Source organism: Rhineura floridana, chromosome 3, assembly GCF_030035675.1.
Source record: "Rhineura floridana isolate rRhiFlo1 chromosome 3, rRhiFlo1.hap2, whole genome shotgun sequence".
NCBI classification, from domain to species: Eukaryota; Metazoa; Chordata; class Lepidosauria; order Squamata; family Rhineuridae; genus Rhineura; species Rhineura floridana.
In genome coordinates, this window is record NC_084482.1 from 230,931,503 (window position 1) to 230,946,519 (window position 15,017).

General features: G+C 45.0%; 1 protein-coding gene across 3 annotated transcripts in view; it reads left to right on the forward strand.

Moving 5' to 3' along the window:
- The window catches only part of LOC133381923 (zinc finger protein 420-like), a 39,084-nt gene that overhangs the window by 15,561 nt on the left and 8,506 nt on the right, over window positions 1-15,017 (forward strand). The window contains exons 2-6 of one of the 3 annotated variants that reach the window (XM_061621504.1): window positions 4,094-4,285; window positions 5,515-5,605; window positions 5,694-5,930; window positions 6,024-6,273; window positions 11,378-13,123. In XM_061621504.1, coding sequence (XP_061477488.1) covers window positions 6,231-6,273; window positions 11,378-13,122 — 1,788 coding nt within the window. In that variant the 5' untranslated portion in view covers window positions 4,094-4,285; window positions 5,515-5,605; window positions 5,694-5,930; window positions 6,024-6,230 and the 3' untranslated portion in view covers window position 13,123. Of the gene's footprint in view, window positions 1-4,093; window positions 4,286-5,514; window positions 5,606-5,693; window positions 6,274-7,261; window positions 7,350-11,377; window positions 13,124-15,017 lie in introns of those variants that run through there. The other 2 variants (XR_009761754.1, XR_009761755.1) reach the window with 2 other exon arrangements.

Consider the following 15,017-nt stretch of genomic DNA (forward strand, 5'->3'; position numbering starts at 1 on the left):
TCATGCCCTTCAGAACTCCATTGAATCTCTCAGTCAATCCGTTAGTGGCTGGATGGTAAGTGGTGGTCTTTAGATGTTTTAAACCACAACACTTCCACATACATTGCATCACGTCTCCCATGAATACACTGCCTTGATCCATCAGCACTTCATGAGGGAAACCCAGCCTCATAAAGATTTTTAATAAAGCCTCTGCCACTACAGGGGCTTCTACAGATCTTAGTGCTTCTGCGTCTGGGTACCTGGTGGCAAAATCCACCACCACCACTAGATATTTCTTGCCATGCCTTGTGGGTTTGGAAAAAGGGCCCACCAAATCTACTCCCACTCTATAAAAGGGTTGTCCAATTATAGGAAGGGGCTTTAAGGGTGCCTTAGTCTTTACTCCACTTTTTCCCACCTTTTGGCATATACCACAAGATAGACAATGTTGTTTTACATCTTTGGAGATATTTAGCCAATAATAGTGTGCAGCCAATCTCCTCTTGGTCTTTTTTATTCCCAGATGTCCTGCACATGGGACATCGTGGGCTACCTCTAGCAATCTGGTTCTGTTTTTGCTAGGTACTATTAATTGCTTCACTGGTTCACATTCATCCTTTCTCTCAGCAGGCATCCATAGTCTATATAAAATCCCATTCTCACACGCAATTTGATTCCTCAGCTTGTCAGTAAAGGGAATCTTTTGTGTCAGGGCTTGCTCCTTTATTTGCCTCAAACTTGTTTCTTTCTTAAGTTCTTCCCTGAACTGCTCTGTCTCTTCACTAGAGACCACTTGATACAATTTGTCTCTTTCAGCAGGCTTGCTAGGGGTTGCTCTGGTAACCCTAGGCTCGAAAACAGATTCCACCCTGTTTTCTTCAGCCTGTGTTAACATGGCTTCTGTTTCTTTGCCAAGTTGCTGTCTGGTCACCACATATATTTTTCCTTGTGCCCCCACTGCTGGTTCTTGTTGTTGGGCATTAATACCTACTTTATATTTTCCCTCTCGGCCTCTCCACTGCATTTTCACTAGGGCCATGGGTAAGCTTTCTGGTTGTCCCCTCACTCCTTGGATAGTCACCGTTTCCTGAGGTAGTATTTCCTCAGATCTTATTAAATCTGGCCTCAGTAATGTCTGAGCGGCACCAGTATCAAGCAATGCCCAATAATTTGCCCCTTGAACACACACTTCTTCCCTTAGACTCGAATCCAAGTCTTTTACTTCTGTCCAGTTTATCTGGCAGAACTGAACCTTTTTCGTTGTTAGATCTTTTGGTTCTGTTTTTACTGCCCTTGCCTGAGCAGGATTACTAATGGGGTTGGCAACCTCACATTGAAAACGTAGGTGCCCCGGTCTACCACATTTATAGCATAACTTCTCCTCCATTTTAGGGTACACAGATCCACTCTGGGGTGTCCTGTGCCCTTCAGATTTTACTGGAGGACTCACTCGCTGTGGTACCACGTCCTTTCTGCCACCATTATATGGTCTGGGTTTAAACTCTCTTGATGTTTTCCCCACCCAGCCAGTTCTATTGGAGGCAAAGTGATCCGCCATCTCTGCGGCCTCCTGCACCGATGTAGGGGAACAGTCTTTGACCAGGAGCCTTATTTCTGGTGGTAACTGATGGAATAATTGATCCAGTATCATGAGGCTTTTCACCTCTTCCACTGACTGAGCTTTGGCACTACTCATCCACTTTCCAAATATATCCATCAACTTTGCACCCAGTTCAACAAAAGACCTCCCTGCTTGGATCTGACAGTTTCGGAATAATTTTCTAAAGTGGTCAGGTCCCAGTCTGAACCTTTTGTATACTGCCTCTTTAAACTCGGCATATGTGACGGGCTTGTCTGAGGGGAAATATTGGTATACCTCAGCCAATTCCCCTTTGATCAGGTTTGACAAATATTGCATGTATTTATCCTCTGGTAGCCCCCACAATTGAGCTGCCTTTTCAAAAGTGCTGAGGTAAATCTGTGGATCTTGTCCAGGCTCAAACACTGCAAAGTCTTTTGGTGTAACCTTTATCTTTGTTTCATTTCTGTCCTTTCTTGTTTCAACAGAATGAAACTTCTCTCTTTCAAATTTTAACTTTTCTACCTGTAATTCAGCATCCACTCTCATTCTCTCAAATTCCAACTCCCTCTGCTTTTCTTTCTCATCTGCCACACTCCTCAATCTCTCAATTTCCAACTCTCGCTGTTTATCTTTCCCATCATCTTCCATCCTCAACTTCTCAGTTTCTAACTCTCGCTGTTTATCTTTTTCCTCAGCCTCCCATCTCAACTTTTCTCTCAAATACTCTATATAAACGGGATTGCTTAAGTATCCTTCTGGGGTCTCTTCCCTGACAGGTTGTTTGTGCTGGACAGTTGTAAATCCTATTAGTGCCACCCTCAATTCATCTACCCCTTTACCCTCGTGAGGTAAATTGAATGTTATGCACTTCTCCACCAGCTCCTCTCTTTTCATCTTTATGTATTCAGCCATTTTGTTGGAGTTCACACACTCTTTGCCACACACTCTTTGCCAGTCACTCTCACGAGTAATCTTTTTTTTTGTTATTTCTGTTTGCCACACCACTGTTAGGGATTCTCTAGTATTCGTACCACCACTACAGCCAACACCTGTGACGTATTCTCCTTTGTTCGTATCCCACCGTTACTGCCACCACCTGTGACGCCCCTCCCTGGCTCTCCCTGTCAGGTTCCTACCTGCTCGTGGTTACTGCCTGTCACTAGGCACCACCAGGGACTCCACCAGTCCAGACTGTCCTTTTTTATGGTTTCTCTCCCCGCTCTAGCACAGATCTCAACAGATCCCCCTGCTAGGCAGCACCACCAGTCACGTCCTATAACCAGTATTCCCAGAGACTCTGCCTGAGTCTCTCTATCAGGTTACCTCTGTGACTGAGTGCTTAAGCTGTCCCCAATCCCTTTGATCTTTATATATAAAGCATACGATCCTGGTTTGCTCTGAATACTTGTGGTGTTATATTCTTCCCTTCACCGCTGCCACCGATTGTTACAGTTTCCCTTCAGCCTTGGTAAGCACCTTGCCCTCCCTTCTGGTCTGTATAACCCCAGCCAAGGATCAGGCCTTCGGTAAACCAAATATAGTTTTTATTAAATAACAGAGATAACAAGATTACTTTATAAAGGCACATAAGCATATGGTTTCACCTATTTCTGGTACTTGTCTTAGTATTAATCCAAACTCCACACTCTCCTCACATCCACCAACTCTCCACACAATCTCCTCTCAAAAACCCACCAAAACAACCCACTCACGTCCACCCAGATTTAACTGTCGTCCTTCCATTTATACTCTCAGCCATTCTCAACACTCAGCCAATCATCCAGCATTCTACTGCTCATTTACTCCCCCCTCCTCTTTCATTCCACTTACCATGTATCTTCTATACAAACAGCACTTACCATATATACATTAATACAGGAACATCACACAGACCACAGTCAGAGGGCTGTTGGTTGTGATCAAAAAGTAGCTGGATATTTACAGTTCAATGAACTAATTACCCACCGTGAGCAGATAGAGTCAGCAGAGAAGGGGGGGGAGGTCTTACCCTGGAAACTGGGCTCACCCTCAGTGTCTGGGAGACGTCTGTGGGTTCCTGCCCCCACCCCACCCTGCAATAATCCAGAAAGTGGGAGCTGCAGACTTACAGCATTTGGCCGGGAGTAGGTGCCCCCTCAAAAGGGAGAGGGAGGTGGTAAGGCCCACCCCTTCCAAGCCCCCACTCCCACCCCCAGCAGCCAACCTAGGACTGAAACGGATTCGGAGGGAGAGTGTCCAAGGGAAGAGATGTATCATGAAGGGAAAATGCCTTCATTATATGTGGCTAATTGCCATTTGGATGAGGAGGAAGAGCCTGGATTGGGTCTCACTTGCAACAAAGGAAAGTGGGGCATTTATTTTGTCCGGAAGGAAGGGGCTTCCAAGATGGTGCTTGCTGAGAGGAGGTTCACAAAGAGCCTTCTGGATTGGCAATGTGTCCTCTGGAAGTGGGAGGTGAGTTGACTTTGCTCATTTGCAGCTGGGGTTTACTTTCTGTGATTGTGTCACTCTGTGGACGTGTCCTTGCAGGTGTGGTTGCTGTGATGGCCAACGGCTAAAGTGACAAAAAGCTGAGCCTCTCAACAGACAAGAGATGGAAGATGCAGCTCCGTCCCAGAACACCTGCTTCATGTGCAGAAGGTCCAGTCCCCCTCCACCTCCAGGCGAGGCCGGAAGGACTCCTGCAGAGTGCTGCCGGCCAGTGCAGGCATACTGAACCGGGTATAGTCTTTGTATAGTGTGAGGCAGCCTCCTGTCAGTCTTTGTTCCTCTGCAAGGGACTCCAGACCCCGGGAAAGCGGCTGGGGGCCATTGCAGCATCAGGGATTCCTGTGGCCCTTGAAAGCAGGGCTGGGGAACCTTTTCTTCAGGCTGAGGGCCGTATTCCTTTCCGGGCAGCCATTCGGAGGCCACATGTCACTGGTGGGCGGAGCAGCAAGTGCAAATTAAAGGTTTTCCTCAAAGAGGGGACCAGTAATGGGAAGAGGGTTCCAAGGACCAGATAGAAAGGTCTGGAGGGCCACATCTGACTCCCCCCTGGGGCCAGATGCTCCCCATCCCTGAGCTGAAGGCTGACATTCAGTCCTTATAGCGTGACTATGTTCTCTGTTGTTTCAAGAGGCAGGCCCTGCCCGGGGGATTCGGAGCACACAATTTCTAGAAGAGATGTACAAAAAAGGACAAAGCAGGCAGATTATCACTGTCAATCAACCAAAATAGGGACACCCCCTCATTTCCTTCCCCCCCCACTCAAAGATGGTAATGAATGGCAAGCAAGAGGTGGTGCTGGGAGGGGGAGGGCACAGTTTAGCAGGATATTCTCCTTCCGTCCTCCTGGGAAGTCTGCATCCTCTGAGCATGGAAAGATGGTCCCTCGCAGGGAGAATGATTTCCTTTTTATGGCCGCAGCTCCTTGATCCTGAAGCGCGTATCGCCCAGGATTCAAATCTTTCTCACAGTTGGAAAGAGTAATGCAATGTTTCACAGGTATGATTTCCCAGAGGTCACGTGACAATTGCTTAAGAGCCAATTGGCTTTTTCAGAGCACCCTTTTATGTGCCAGAAGAGGAATCATTTGCCAAAAGTCTAGGATGACTTTAGAAAGAAGAGACAGAACTGGGAATGCAGAAAGGAAACCAACCAGGAAACCTGATGTCTTGCAGAGATGAGGTCTTTTTTTTAATAGACCGAAATAAGTTACTATGCCAGTTATTAAACTGGAAAGAAACACGTCAGTAAAATAAACAGGAAATCAAGCTGTCCATGTGTAAAATCTAAATGGGCGTTACGTTATTAAACCAGAAATATGCATTTAAATAAAAACAAAAGCTGTTCTAAAAACCTAAATGGGATGTGTGTTATTGCTTTGTTTTTTTCTTACATTGGGGATGAGGAAATAGAGATCACGTTGCATGAGCTATAAATGAGTTATGTTTTGCTTTGTATCTTAGCTGGGGGATTGTTTTATCCTCTTGAAATGGTAACCCCGGGACCTCCTGGTGAAGTGTGGATAGGAAACACTCGTGAGAATTCTGCTTTCAGGTACCATCTTCAAGCACACTTAGGAAGCAGCAGGATTCAACCCTCTCATATCTTTATTGAGCGTTTGTTCTGATTTCTTCATGGGCAGGTAATGCGACCACAAGGGAGCAGTCCTCCTGATTTGCTTGCAGGAGGTTTGCAGGTCTTAGGAGTGCACTGTCGGTGCTCACCACAGTAACACGAGAGTCCCAGAAGGAAGGCATTAGGCAGGAGATCTGTTTCTCTGCCTGGACTCGGTCACTTCAGATTGCAGGATCTGTAGCAGAGGGGGACGTTCCTCCACACAAGTCAGCACAAAACGTCGCTGCACAGAGAAATCCAACAGGTAAAGGAAAGAGGATTTAGGCTAACTTAAGGTGTTCCCTCAAAGGCTTTCTTTAAAAATGTGCATGGCATTTTTGCTTTTAATATGGAGAAGGGTCACGGGCCAGAAAGAGGCTTCCCGCCTCCCCTCCGTCTCCGTGGGAAGCAGCCGAGCAGCTCCAGCCACTTTAAGGGTTAAGAAAGGACCACGGAGCCGAAGGAAAGAGCGCAAACGAGGGACGTCCCTTTCCTGCCCCGCCTCTGCCAGAACTGCGGGCTGGGAGCGCCGGAGGAGCCCCTCTTCCCCTGTTCCTGCGCAGCGATGCTGGCGAGCGGGGTTGCACGGAGGGAGCCTCGGAAAAAAGGTATGCAATGGGGGGCGGAGGGGAGGGTGGGAGAGCGCTAGGACCCCCCTGAAGCGGCCCTTCCCACGGACCCTCCCGATCGGAGGCTGCACCTCTGCCCCGTCCCGTCCGCCTCTCCCCTGAGCTGGGCTGGCTGTGATGGGGCCGGGTCGAAGCATCCCTCGGAACATCTGAGGTTCTGGTGATGAATTTCGTGGCCTTCAGCTGGAGATGGAGGCGCCCCATAGTCGGAACAGAGCCAAGTAGGCAACAGTGCGCTAAATGGGCCGCTTCTGCATGTGTCCTCGTTTGTCCTTTGGTTCAGCTGCGATAGTTGAATAGTGAGGCTCTTCTTTCAATACTGCCATTCTGCCAGCCCTCCCCAGTTTCCTGATCCGGGAGGTAAGAAATGGGATCCCGTGGAAGTTTACTGAGAATGGATTGATAATTTGCATGCTTATTGAGTTCACTGGGATTTACTCCTCTGCAATCATGCATAGGAAAGGTAAAACTGACCATAGGGGTGGAGGAGGGGGAGGGGGAGTGGATTCCTGCATTTAGCAGGGGGCTGGACTTGAAGGCCTTATAGGCCCCTTCCAACTCTACTATTCTATGATTCTAGCAGAGGGAAGGAGAAAGGGAAGGGAGAAGGGAGCCGAAGGGGGGAGTGGAAGGAGGTGATTGGAGGTGGAGGGACAAAGGAAGGGGGAGGGGAGGTTTATGGCAACCCTGTGAATCAGTGATCTCCAAGAGCATCTGTCATGAACCACCCTGTTCAGATCTTGTAAGTTCAGGTCTGTGGCTTCCTTGATGGAATCAATCCATCTCTTGTTTGGTCTTCCTCTGTTTCTACTCCCTTCTGTTTTTCCCAGCATTATTATCTTTTCTAGTGAATCATGTCTTCTCATGATGTGTCCAAAGTAGGATAACCTCAGTTTCATCATTTTAGCTTCCAGTAACAGTTTTGGTTTCATTTGTTCTAACACCCAATTATTTGTCTTTTTCGCAGTCCATGCTATGAACATAAGAACATAAGAAGAGCCTGCTGGATCAGGCCAGTGGCCCATCTAGTCCAGCATCCTGTTCTCACAGTGGCCAACCAGGTGCCTGGGGGAAGCCCGCAAGCAGGACCCGAGTGCAAGAACACTCTCCCCTCCTGAGGCTTCCGGCAACTGGTTTTCAGAAGCATGCTGCCTCTGACTAGGGTGGCACAGCACAGCCATCACGGCTAGTAGCCATTGATAGCCCTGTCCTCCATGAATTCGTCTAATCTTCTTTTAAAGCCGTCCAAGCTGGTGGCCATTACTGCATCTTGTGGGAGCAAATTCCATCGTTTAACTATGCACTGAGTAAAGAAGTACTTCCTTTTGTCTGTCCTGAATCTTCCAACATTCAGCTTCTTTGAATGTCCACGAGTTCTAGAATTATGAGAGAGGGAGAAGAACTTTTCTCTATCCACTTTCTCAATGCCATGCATAATTTTATACACTTCTATCATGTCTCCTCTGACCCGCCTTTTCTGTAAACTAAAAAGCCTCAAATGCTGCAACCTTTCCTCGTAAGGGAGTCGCTCCATCCCCTTGATCATTCTGGTTGCCCTCTTCTGAGAGCACAAAGCTCTCCTCCAGCACCGCATTTCAAATGAGTTGATTATACTCTTATCAGCTTTTTTCACTGTCCAACTTTCACATCCATACATAGAAATCGGAAATACCATGGTCTGAATGATCCTGACTTTAGTGTTCAGTGATAATCTTTGCATTTGAGGACCTTTTCTAGTTCTCTCATAGTTGCCCTCCCCAGTCCCAGCCTTCTTCTGATTTTTTGACTATTGTCCCCATTTTGGTTAATGACTTTGCCGACGTATTGATAATCCTTGAAATCTTCTGTTGTCATCACTTTAGTCTTTTTGATGTTCAGCTGTGGGCCTGCTTTTGTGCTTTCCTCTTGAACTTTCATCAGCATTCCTTTCAAATCATTACTTGTTTCTGCTGGTAGTATGGTAGACATGCAGTCTTAAATTATCGATATTTCTCCCTCCCATTTTCACACCTCCTTCATCTTGGTCCAATCCCTCTTTCCATATTTGTTCTGTGTATAGATTAAATAAATAGGGTGATAAAATACAGCCCTGTCTCACACCCTTTCCAATTGTGAACTAGTCGGTTTCTCCATATTCTGTCCTTACAGTAGCCTCTTGTCCAGAGTATAGGTTCCGCCCTGTTCAGATCTTGTAAGTTCAAGTCTGTGGCTTCCTTTATGGAATCAATCCATCTCTTGTTTGGCCTTCCTCTTTTTCTACTCCCTTCTGTTTTTCCCAGCACTATTGTCTTTTCTAGTGAATCATGTCTTCTCATGATGTGTCCAAAGTATGATAACCTCATTTCATCATTTTAGCTTCTATTGACAGTTCTGGTTTAATTTGTTCAAACACACAATTATTTGTCTTTTTCACAGTCCAAAGCTCTCCTCCAACATCACATTTCAAATGTTGATTTTTTCTCTTATCAGCTTTTTTCACTGTCCAACTTTCACATCCATACATAGAAATCGGGAATACCACGGGAATGATCCTGACTTTGGTGTTCAGTGATACATCTTTGCATTTGAGGACCTTTTCCATAGTTTTTCATAATCTACACAATCAAAGGTTTTGCTATAATCTATAAAGCACAGTGTGATTTCCTTCTGAAATTCCTTGCTCCGTTCTATTATCTAATGTATGTTTGCAATATGATCTCTGGTACCTCTTCCCTTTCTAAATCCAGCTTGGATGTCTGGCATTTCTCGCTCCATATATGGTAAGAGCCTTTCTTATGGAATCTTGAGTATTACTTTACTTGCATGGGATATTAAGGCAATAGTTAGATAATTACTGCATTCCTTGGGATCCCCTTTTTTTGGAATTGGGATGTATACAGTACTGAACGCTTCCAGTCTGTGGTCCATTATTTAGTTTTCCCTATGTCTTGACAGATCTTTGTCAAAATTTGGACAGATTCAGTCTCAGTAGCTTGTAGCAACCCTATTGTTACGCCATCTGTTCCTGGTGATTGTTTCTTCCAAGTATTTTAAGAGCAGCTTTCACCTCACATTCTAACATTTCTGGGTCTTCATCATCTGTGTCTGTGTTAGAATTGCTTTTAATATCTCTTTTAATATTTTAACCCTTTTTAAAAGATGTTTTTAAAGTTTTTAAAATGTTTTTAACTTGTTTTAATATGTTTTAAGGACTTTTTATGATGTTTTAAAGTGTTTTTAGTGTTTCTGTTTGCCGCCCTGGGCTCCTGCTGGAAGGAAGGTCAGGGTACAAATAAAATAAAAAAATAAATATTATGATTCCTCCATGAATGAATCTGTCATCCTTGCATCTCTTTTATAGAGTTCTTCAGTGTATTGCTTCCATCTTCCTTTTATTTTATCTCAGTCAGTCAGTGTGTTCCCCTGTTCATTATTCAACATCCCTACCCTTTGTCTAAATTTCCATTTAATTTCTTTCTGTACTTTTGCATAAAATCTCTCAATTTCCTCTTCTTCTGTATTTGCCATTGCAGCATAGACTTATATGATGGTTATATTGATAGGTTTTCTATTAAATCTCATTGATATCACTCACTCAAACTTTTCATGATAGCTCCTAATTGCTTTTGCTACATCGCCTCACTATTAGAGCAACCCCATTTCTTCTTAATTTATCATTTCTGTTGCTGGTGCTAAATTAGTTTAAGCAGCACAGCAGAGAGTAACAGCAGTCTGAAATGCGAGTGTGCCAGCGTGTGTGTGTGTTTATGTAAGAAAGCAGGCTTTTACCGTGCATTAGCATCAGTGAGACTTTAGTAAAATAAGAAACACTACTTTATTTATACATAGTAGATAGAAAGGCATACCTAGTTCTAACTAACTAACTAAATTGGAGGTGCAATACCCAGGCGTGGGAATTGCCCTCATGGCTAGGAGAGACAGAGCAGAGACAAACGTGTCTCCTCTCTTGGAGAAGAAAAGAGAGGAAAGGGCAGAAGGAGGAGAGGCAGATCAGCTTCCTTAAGCATATCAGTCTGTGATGGAAGGAAGTCAGCCAGAGCATCACAGGTAAAGGTAATCTAGCCTCTCCATCTGGAGGACCCTAGCTCTAGCTCCCTCCTGGAGCATAAAGAAAAGAACAAAACAGGAGTCGCTCTTCCCCACTTCCAACAGATATCAGAGTTGCCAACAAGAAAATGTTTTTTCCCAGGAGACCCACATGCCAAATCCACCAGATTCTGACCTCAACCCACTGAAAAATGGAAATTAACTGCCTTCAAGTTGACAGTTAAACTCTGATATCAATCAACAGAGCTCCCAGAAATATGTTTTCAAACTATAAATCATAATATATTCACAGGATTTCTCCACAGCATTTTATGATTATTATTATTATTTATTACACTTTTATACCACCCGACTAGCAAAAACTCTCTGGGCGGTGAACAACAAAGAATATAGTAAAATACACAGTATAATACAATAAAAACATAACATATAACAATAAACAATCAAAAATCAGTTACAACAAAAAGAAATCAATAACTTAAGTTAAAAATGCATTGGGAAAGAGGAAGGTTTTAACCTGGCGCCGAAAGGATAGCAGTGTCGGCGCCAGGCGCACCTCCTCGGAGAAACTGTTCCACAGTTCGGGGGCCACCACTGAGAAGGCCCTAGATCTTGTCATCACCCTCCGGGCCTCCCTATGAGTCGGAACCCGGAGGAGGGCCTTCTTAGCAGAACGTAGTGAACGGGCGGGTTCGTATCGGGAGAGGCGTTCCGACAGATAGCATGGTCCCGTGCCGTATAAGGCTTTATAGGTTAATACCAACACTTTGAATCTGGCCCGGAAGCATATTGGTAGCCAGTGCAAGCGTGCCAGAACAGGTGTTATGTGCTCGGACCGCTTGGTCCTTGTCAGCAATCTGGCGGCTGCATTTTGCACGAGCTGCAGCTTCCGAACTGTCTTCAAAGGCAGCCCAACGTAGAGCGCATTGCAGTAATCCAAACGCGAGGTTACCAGAGCATGTACCACCGATGTAAGGTCCTCCTGACTCAGATAGGGACATAGCTGGGCTATCACCTTTCCTTTTCATTCCATCAGGATACATCTCAGGGGTCAAGGCTGAGGGAGAACCATCTGAAGAAACACTGGAAAAAGCTGAGGAGCAGGTGCAGGAGCAGAAACTGAGGAGTCAAGATGGAGCAAAGAGACAAGAGGAGCGACAGACGCACACAGGGGACAAACCTCATACATGCTTGGAGTGTGGAAAGAGCTTCAGTCGGAGTGACAGCCTTACTTCACATCAAAGAACTCACACGGGAGACAAACCTTATAAATGCTTCGAGTGTGGCAAGAGCTTCAGTCACAGTAGCTCCCTTACTTCGCATCAAAGAACTCACACAGGGGACAAACCTTATACATGCTTGGAGTGTGGAAAGAGCTTCAGTGACAGTAGTGCCTTTAGTAAACATAGAAGAACTCACACAGGGGACAAACCTTATAAATGCTTCGAGTGTGGCAAGAGCTTCAGTCACAGTAACTCCCTTACTTTGCATCACAGAACTCACACAGGAGACAAACCTTATACATGCTTGGAGTGTGGAAAGAGCTTCAGTCAGAGTAGCCAACTTACTTCGCATCAAAGAACTCACACAGGGGACAAACCTTATAAATGCTTCGAGTGTGGCAAGAGCTTCAGTCACAGTAGCTCCCTTACTTTGCATCACAGAACTCACACAGGAGACAAACCTTATAAATGCTTGGAGTGTAGAAAGAGTTTCAGTCGGTGGAGCACCCTTAGTACACATGAAAGAACTCATACAGGGGAAAAACTCTATAAATGCTTGGAGTGTGGAAAGACCTTCAGTCAGAGTGGCCACCTTACTTTGCATCAAAGAACTCACACAAGGGACAAACCTTATACGTGCTTCAAGTGTGGAAAGAGCTTCAGTCGTAGTAGCTCCCTTAAGGTGCATCAAATAACTCACACAGGGGACAAACCTTATACATGCTCAGAGTGTGGAAAGAGCTTCAGTTGGAGTAGCGACCTTAGGACACATGAAAGAACTCATACAGGGGAAAAACCCTATAAATGCTTGGAGTGTGGAAAGACCTTCAGTCGGAGTGACCACCTTACTTTGCATCAAAGAACTCACACAGGGGACAAACCTTATACATGCTCGGAGTGTGGAAAGAGCTTTAGTCAGAATAGCAACCTTACTTTGCATCAAAGAACTCACACAGGAGACAAACCTTATAAATGCTTCAAATGTGGAAAAAGCTTCAGCTGTGGTAGCGCCCTTACGGTGCATCAAAGAACTCACACAGGGGACAGACCTTATCAATGCTTGGAGTGTGGAAAGAGCTTCAGTCAGAGTGGCTACCTTACTTCGCATCACAGAACTCACACAGGGAACAAACCTTATCAATGCTTGGAGTGTGGAAAAAGCTTCAGTCAGAGTGGCGACCTTACTTCGCATCAAAGAACTCACACAGGGAACAGACCTTATAAATGCTTGGAGTGTGGAAAGAGCTTCAGTCAGAGTAGCACTCTTACTTCGCATCAAAGATGTCACACAGGGGACAAACCTTATAAATGTTTTGAGTGTGGAAAGAGCTTCAGTCGGAGTAGCACTCTTACTTTGCATCGAAGAATTCACACAGGGGACAAACCTTATAAATGCTTGGAGTGTGGGAAGAGCTTCAATTGTAGCAGCCAACTTATGTTGCATCACAGAACTCATACGGGGGACAAACCTTATAAATGCTTGGAGTGTGGAAAGAGCTTCAGGTGGAGTAGTGCCTTTACACAACATCAAAGATCTCACATGGGACAAACCTTATAAATGATTGTAGTGCAAAAAAAGCTTCAGTCAGAGTGGCCACCTTACTTTACATCACAGAACTCATACAGGGGACAAACCTTATCAATGCTTGGAGTGTGGAAAGAGCTTCAGTGACAGAAGCACCCTTACTTTGCATCTCAGAACACATACAGGGGACAAACCTTATGCATGCTTGGAATGTGGAAAGAGCTTTAGTCAGAGTGCCAACCTTACTTTGCATCAAAGAAGTCACAGAGGGGACAGACCTTATAAATGCTTCAAATGTGGAAAGACCTTCCATAAGAGTAGCCACCTTACATCAAAAATGTCACACGGGAAAAAGCTTATAAATGTTTGAAGTGTGGAAAGAGCTTCATGTGGAATAGCCGCTTTACTGCGCATCAAAGAACTCACACGGGAGACAAACCTTATAAATGCTTTAGTGTGGAAAAAGCTTCAGTGACAGTAGCACCCTTAATTTGCATCAAAGATGTCACAAGGGGACAAACCTTATAAATGCTCGGAGTGTGGAAAGAGCTTCAGTCAGAGTGGCCACCTTACTTTGCATCACAGAACACATGCAGGGAAGAAACCTTATACCTGCTTGTAGTGTTGAAAGACCTTTCGTCACAATGGCTACCTTCAGGCACATCAAAGGATCCATTTAAGGAAAGAGATGTATAAATGCTTTGAATGTGGAAAAAGCTTTAATCGGAGTTCAAGTCTTTCTGTGCATCAAAGGATCCATATGGGGAAGCCAGGCTACCAACAGGATTTTTATGGGGAGTTTCAGACCCCCAACAATCTTCTTTTCTTAGCTTAACCACAGACTATTCCACTTCCCTTCACCTGCTATTTTGGTGGCGTGTCAGTTTTTGCTTTGCAGAGACAGAGAGGTTTTAGTTTTCCAGAGATGGGTGACTCCAGTTTTTCCCCATCATATCCCTCTGTCAGTTTCTAGCTGCCAAATTCAATATTCAATTAATGACATTTCATGCATTACTTCATCTACTTCCTGTAGATCCTCCCCCTCTGTCATTGTTACCTCCATGTGCATCATTCAAACATCAGTTTTTGTGAAGGGGTTAGTAATCTTTGTCACACAGTGTCTAATGCAACATAACTATTGCCCCCTTACGTCCTTTTGTGTGTCTCCGGGCTAGATCAGCCCCATGGTTCTCTAGTGAGCTGTTAACCATGAAGCGCACTTATAGGGGTTTAGAGCGCAGCTGGCAGAAGACTCGGAGCTTATCTGACCAACTTTGTGTTAAGAGATTTTCAAAGACTTATGTGGCATCTAGGCGTGCGGCACAAAGAACTTTTTTTTCGGTTGCCATCTCTTTAGCTGACAACCAACCAAAAGAGCTGTATCGGGTGGTCAAAGGCTTGCTCAATCCTGACCATCATGAGGCCAACGCTGACCACTCACTCACTCGCTGCCAGGAATTCGCTTTATATTTTGACAACAAGGTTGCTCAAATTCACTCCGACTTGGATGCCAACATCGTTGCAGTTTCTAAGGATGTACTCTCGGACTCTGTTTGTCCTGTTGAACTAGATTCTTTTCAGCTTGTTCAGCCTGATGATATTGATAAGCTTCTTGGTGGGATGAGACCTACTACCTGTTCACTTGACCCTTGTCCCTCCTGGATCATAAAACAGTCCAGAAGAGGACTGGCCAATTGAGCCTGCGGGGTGATTAACGCCTCTCTCCAACAAGGCCATCTCCCCGGATCTCTAAAAGAGGCCATTGTAAGACCTTTACTGAAAAAACCCTCTTTGAACCCTTCCTGTTTAGATAGTTTTCGCCCAGTTTCCAATGCCATTTTTAAGTAAAATCATTGAACGAGTAGTTGCCACTCAACTCCAGCGTTTTCTGGAGGAAAGAGACTATTATGATCCTTTCCAGTCTGGTT